Source organism: Protopterus annectens, chromosome 11.part0 (genome assembly GCF_019279795.1).
Source record: "Protopterus annectens isolate FY-2018-M chromosome 11.part0, PAN1.0, whole genome shotgun sequence".
NCBI lineage: Eukaryota > Metazoa > Chordata > Ceratodontiformes > Protopteridae > Protopterus > Protopterus annectens.
In genome coordinates this window covers 338727637-338734502 of record NC_056745.1, presented here as the reverse complement: position 1 = coordinate 338734502, position 6866 = coordinate 338727637, and the positions used below count along the sequence as shown (strand labels likewise).

Below are 6866 nucleotides of genomic sequence, written 5' to 3'. Positions count from 1 at the left end.
TCTTTATTAATATGACCGGATAATTGTTGCACTCTGAAATGTTGACCAATCAGACTGAGACACGCTCCGACGCAAGTAGAAGTACATGGAAGTTAACGATTGGCGGGACCAGTTGAATGCCTTTATACCATTGGTCTGATGGCTTGCGTGGTTAGGTGCGATTGGTCTAATGGCGTTACTTTGCTCCAACCCCTATCACTTCTTATTTAAGGTCATCCGGCTGTTAGTAATAAGTCTGTGGAACACGGCTTTGGGTTTAAGGTGGGGAATCTAACTTAGTTTACTGGAGGAGTGTGTACATCCGTGCACAACTATGAAACTGTTGTGGATTATTGGCCTTCTATGTGCCTTATTGGCATTCTGTAAGTATGAACTGTTGTTATACCAAGATTTACAGTAAAAATTGTGTCAATTTTGTAGTTGATTTTTTTTTTTCTTTACGTGTTTCTGGAAGTTTCTCTCTTAATAGCATCTGAGAGCTAGACCGGAACTTTAACATCAGACTGAAAAATAGCACGCAGATATACATTTCTTGCAGTCGTAAAGTGTACACGTGACTGAATAAAATTACAGGTTGTAGTGTAATGCAATGTCAGTTTGTGCTTGACATTGTTGTGTAATGCAAGATTAGCGTGTGTGGTTGGTGCTGTCAGTTTGAAGTGTAATAAATGTCTTTATAGGGAGTATGATGGAAATAAAGTAGTCACCCTCTTACATTAAGGCACGAGTTTTGTATCATCCCCCCCCTCCCCCCGTATTCTTTAAAGCTTCATAAAGAATTATTTGATCCTGCTGTGGGGACTAAATGCCCCCCCTAGTTTAGTAAACGAAGAAAAAACTGCACGGGTTAAGTACTGTGAATCGCCATGTCTTTACTTTGACGGAAACGTGTGTCCCCTTTTCCAGTTTTATGGTTTGATTAATTTTACGATGACAGTAGAAACAATTTTGTAACATTCTTTTAAACGTTATATGTGTTTTTCTCTAGTACAGCATTGTCTTGCATTTTGTCGCGGTCTTTAGAAAGGTAACGGTGATTCGTGTATTTGTTAATAAATCTGTAGTACCTTGTATGCTTGAGGTCTCTGATCAAATCCATCTTAATAGACGTTTTGGTTAATACTTTGTGGATGAGTGAATAAATGCTTTTTCTTGCTCATAGCATGTGTAAGTGCTGAAGATGATGTGGATATCGGTGCTGCTGTAGAAGACGATCTGGGCAAAAGCAGGGAAGGATCAAGAACAGATGATGAAGTCGTTCAAAGGTTTGTTTTTTTTTTTTTTTTTTCCCTTGGTATATATTACATTGAGTTGTGTCTAGCCATGTACTCTGTGGCCGTACATATTTCTCTAGCCAAGTTGCATTTCTGACGATCTTGGTGCTTTAAGTAAGTTGGATTGCAGTAATAACTTTGAGGCTTTCAAAGAAGTCACTGTTAAGAGTGGCAATTCATGCCAGATATTTGCTCGGTTGTAATAACCAGGTTTGCTTTTTCTAATCCTGGACTGATGTGCTTGCAAAGTACTTCATTATTTTAAAACTTTATTTTGCCTTTTACGTGTCAGGCGTTTGACATTTTGCATCAAAAGAATAACAATTGAGATCATAAGTATATTGTGTCTAAAGAGGTTGCCACACTCCCACCTTGGCACTGTTTTGGTTGCAAGTGATGACTATTCTGTTGTCTCCTCCTTTTTGTGATCACTTCTATTGCTCTCCCAGGTTATGCAAATTTATTTCCTGAATAAGTTACAATAGTGTCTATTCTAGGCATGTTCTATATATACAACTTTATGTAGCCTGATTGCTGATTAGTCAAGGGCCTTACCATTGGGGTTGATACTTGTCAGGAAGGATTTGGTAGAAGGCAGTCCTTACAGATGTGATTTGTGCCCTTGCAAGCATTTTATTCTCCACTAATGGATTAACTGCTAGTTGGTTTTCTGATATTAGATATATATACATATTTTTAAGCTTTTTATCTATTCTTGAAGGAAATAAACATTTCCTTGCCCGTTTGTCTTTCTAGAAGCTATTATTGGACAATGGGTTGTAAAACAACAAAGTTTAGAACCCCTTTGATACAGAGCATATTTTTGTTTCGCTTCATTACATTACTTCCTTGACCATTGAGAATGTTACAAGGATGTAGGAACTTACTAAACAAAATGTAAGTAAATAAGTACTATGGAGAATGAGGAGGCTAGAATGGGAGGAAAATTGAAGTGATGGGATATAAACTGGCTAACCGGGATTGGGGTTGCAATGGAACTCTTTTGACGGCATCCAAATTATCTAAACATAACGACTGCATGCATATTAAAAAAGAAACTGGTGTTTCGGGTGTGGCTTGCTTAAGGGATGTAGCTACCCAGAGGTAAGGGGTATGTTTTCATTTTACAGGGGGTATGGCTTAATTGTCAGGAAATGGAAGGATGCAGAGGTGGTGGCCACATTACATATGTTTAGGTCCTGCTTTAGACTCCCATTGCCACCCACAACTTTGCTTGTATTTTAAATACCTCATAGTGGTGATTGGTGGGGAGGGGGGTGATAGCATCATAAGTAGGCCGATAGGAGGTGCATCTAGGACTTCTTCGAATTCTAAGATCTTTTGTATGAGTGTATTTTCTTGCAGGCTTGCATGGGTAGTCATGCCATGCCTGTAGACTATTGGGTCTGTCTGTGGCATGTGGGTCCTTGAGCCACTTGTCTGAACTGGTGATACAGTATTGGTGCTCCAGCCTAAGATCTCTCTCCCATGGTGCACCACTTTTTTATCTCTGGCAGTTCTTCACCCCTGTCATCGAGTGTCTCTATTGCTAGAGTGGTTCTTAATATTTGACACTTGTATAGGTGTTGCATTGCGTTTTAACTTTTTTCACTTTCAGACTGAAATTGGGACATTAAAGTTCCTAAGTGTGCTATGTTGTACAAAACTTGTGCAAATCTTGGGAGTCATTTATTTGTTTGTGGGGGTGCTGAACCTATCTTGCTGGAAGCAGAATTTGTGTTTTGGAAGTTGAACCTGTGAGTAGAAAGAAATAAGATGGTAAAGACCTCCTGCTTCCAAAGCCAAAGAAGGTTAAGGAGTTGGATCCGGAAAGAGGTACACCAATTCTTCGACATTGGCTCTAAAAGTCTCAAGGTATCCAGAAGACAAAGCCCTAAATACTTATCACCAGTCATGATTCATCCAAGAAATCTTTGCCTTAAATTTGAAAGTACCATCCAGGCCTTCACCACTGTTTTTCTTTGTACTCTTTTGGAGCCAAACAAGAGTACTGTGTAAGCCAACATGTGGTCATGCCATTTCTTTTGACTCTAGACTCTCTTGATTTGCCAAGATGCCCCAGTTTTTGGCTGTGGTTTAGGCTCCACCGCTGTCCACCACAAAAATAAAGATTCCATTCTGAAAGCACTTGGTACCTTGAACTGTCACACACACAGGATTTTAAGAGATTGTTCTAGCAGGATCCCATCTAATCTGAAAGGTCTGCTGATTACTTCAGTCAAGAAGAGGTTTAAAGTTGCTCTTGAAAAAATTCATGCTACTGGACAATGGTAGTCATGTGCCTAAATGTGGTAGTGCAGCTAGGGCAGCTGGGACTGGCATAATCATGAGATGCTAAGTGTGGCTGCTTTTATGATTGTGAAAGGTTGTCCACAGACTCACCCATTTGATGGGTCATCTTGTTTGGACCATCTGAAAGTGCAGAAGAGAGACCCTTTCTGCTGCCGAAGTAAAGTTTGAGGTTCCACAGAGCTCTTACTGCAGAAACCAGAAAGTACCTAGTTTCCTCTGGTTTTAAAAGTCTATGGCAAGACTACTTTTCTGACAGGGGTGTCTGCTACAGAGGTGGCAACTTCAATGGATGCAGACCGAAGTTAAGGAGGTCTACAGAACCAGATGCCTTGCTGGCCCTTTCCTGACAGGAGACTGGAGAATCCCCTGAAGGTCTGCTAGACTGCTCCTAATTGAAGGCTGTCAAGGATGGTATCTCCCTTTGTCCAGCTACATGCTTGGCCATTACACAACAAATGTATAGCTGTTGAAGCAGCCCATTTGTGACTTCTTGGTACAAGATCTTCCTGTATCTGGATGCTTGGCTGCCACTTCAATGGTCACTTACTTGGCTTCCCGAAGAGATTCCATCTCTTGCCTTTGCCACTTACTGGGATATTGGTGAACCTCTTTGGCAGTTATTGGGATTTTGGTGAACCTGCAAAAAATCCAGTCTTCTACTCGAGTAATGTTCATAGGTATCCTTTATTTATGACTGTTCAGTCAAGTTGAGTCTCTACTCAGCAGCTCAACTCCCAGAGCCTTGGTTCGAGTGTGTTGGGCCTGAGAGCATCTTCAGTCATAATGGTCTGCCTTATTTGCTTCCACATGAGAATTTTGTAGTGGTGGCTTAAAGCTGAGTGGTTGCAGTATGTGTGCAACACCATAATTATTAGATTCATGCAGAAGATGTCTTTGGTTACAATTGGCAGTGATTCAGGAGAGCAGACCCCTCGATAGCAACAGTGACCATGAACACACCCCTTGGGGACATTAGAGGGAGAATGACGGTTTTGTATGTTCAACGTCAATCTCATCACAAATGTCTTGGAGTTGAGGGTTGTGCCTTGCATCTCAGAACCCTGAAGAAGGTAATCCTGTATCTCCAAATGGGACAACTTGATGGTAGTTTTGATACATCAAGAAGACTGGAACTAAGCTCTTGCCCTTTCTCTGGAAGCAGTGAGGGTTAGCTATGCACAATAGCCTCACACCACTTTGTGGTAGCAACATAATGCCTTACACATGGTCTCTCCAATCTAGCAGTAGTCTGGGAAGATATTCAGTCACTAGGGCACTCCATACTGCAATCTGTTGCATTTTGGCAATGATTTTCCCCCAATGAGACAACACCTAGGGATGCTGTCTGGAATGGCCTCCCAGGCTTTTGTGCCTACCCAGTTTTTCTTGGTTTTTTTTTTTTTTTTTTTTTTTTCTGCTGAAGCATTTATGTGCAAAGCTATAGCTTGCAGCCACCTTCTGGCTCGGACAGATATGGCTTCACTTCTGCACCCTCACCCAGACCTTGTCTGAAACTATTCACTAGGGTTTCTCTACTTCTGAACTATTTCCTTTCTGTGGAGGTCTGGATTATAATAGATGCTCAGAAGGAAGTTCATTGTGAAAGTGGAAAATGTTTTGGGCTTGCCCACCCATTTTTCCACTCCATTTCCTGGTCTTATACTTTCTTGCTTCTAGTTTCGATTAAGGCCCAGTTGGTTTCTGGGAACGTTCCCTAGCTTCACACAAACTTTGTAGTGCCTTTTTTTATTAGGAATCTCTCTCAGTAAGAGATCTGCCCTTGACTTTTTTTTTTTTTTTTTTTTTTTTCCCTAGGCTCACCCCCCCCCCCCCCCCCCCCAAAAAAACAAAATTATCTGAGGGGACTATTCCTTGGGAGTATCACTTCAGCCTGAAGGATTGCCCAAGAGAACTAATTATCCATTTTTCTTTCCAGATCATGAGGGTATATTCTACATGCCTAGATTTGTGTAAGCAACCATCCCCAGAGCAGTTTCTTAAACAATGAGCCTTGCACCTTGGCTTTCTTTAAAGTGACACTACACATTGTTCCCCAGTTTGTTGGAAGCAATCAGACTGCATTTCTAGTTATATAATTGCCAGCAAAACTCTTCTGGAAAACAAAGAGCTCATTCTATGAGCTGTTCAATCTGCAGTCTTCAGAACCACTTGGCTGGGTTGTTTGTGAGGCTGTGTGCTTCATGGACTGCACCACTAGGATTTCGACCCACATGTTGGACTGGACTGGAGTAGAATATGAAATATTTGTGGACTTTTCTTTCCAGTCTGTCCCTTAACCCTTCCATTTCCTAGCCTTTTAAGGCTGTAACAGAGGTATCCTTCATGTCTAGCTAGTCCTTGAGCAGGTTATTTGTCTGTCTTTGAATGCCTTAAAGGCCTAAGCAGACAAACCCCTGATGTAACTTAAGGGAAGTGGTGCATCATGGGAGGGAAAAATCTCTAGCCTTGAGCCCATTAAGAGCACTAAAATTGGGACCCACGTGGATGAACTGAAATGGAATGAACAATTTATCATTTTGGTATGTGCATAACTTTTGATTTGTTTTCTGTCCATTCTCAATGTATGAGTCATCTGAGCTGACTAAACTACCTTAGTTTTGGATCTGGTGTGCAGGCTCCTTCCCTTATCTATAATTTTCCCCCATGTTGACCCAGCTATTTGTCATCACAAGCATAGGATGATTTGTTGGTCCTAGAGTGTATATTGGATAAGTGAACCTAACCCTTTTGTAGGTGTGTGTGTGTTGTGTTTTTTTTTTTTTTTTTTTTTTTTTTTTAGTATCCTTATGGGGGGGACATGGAGAAATCATTGGACCCAACCCCTTCCAAAAAACATTCCTAGTTGCTTCAATTTCTGTGTACATGTATGTGTGTTTTTATTCTCTCCTTATTTCAGGATATTTGACAAGCTCGGGTTTTTTAAGCATGTGGCCTGTGCCACAAATGCTCCTTTCCACTTTTCCATAAGTGTCTTGCCTGGGCCCTTCATACTTGGGACACATCTTCCATATGTATAGACTTTAGCCAACAGGCCATTGTGAAGTGTCGTCAAACATATTTTTGAAAGACCTTCTCCAAGCCACTGGAGGAGAAAGTGTACCTTCAGTGTCAGCAAAATCTTCTCTTAGAAACCAGCTGTAAAATCTAAATCTGGAGAAAAAGGAAAGAGGAAAAAATCTAAGGTCTCATCTGCTCTGGTGGATCCAGTACTCCAGATCCAGCGTCACTGATTCTCACCAGAGCCAATTTCTCCTAGGC

At 41.1% G+C, this 6866-nt stretch overlaps 1 protein-coding gene across 1 annotated transcript in view; it reads left to right on the top strand.

Annotated features, from left to right (window-relative positions):
• The first annotated feature begins 211 nt into the window (after positions 1–211).
• HSP90B1 (heat shock protein 90 beta family member 1) overlaps positions 212–6866 on the top strand; it is a 146299-nt gene continuing 139644 nt past the window's right edge. The window contains exons 1-2 of the mRNA XM_044087846.1: positions 212–362; positions 1163–1265. Of these exons, the coding sequence (XP_043943781.1) occupies positions 314–362; positions 1163–1265 (152 nt within the window). The 5' untranslated portion in view covers positions 212–313. The remainder of the gene's footprint in view (positions 363–1162; positions 1266–6866) is intronic.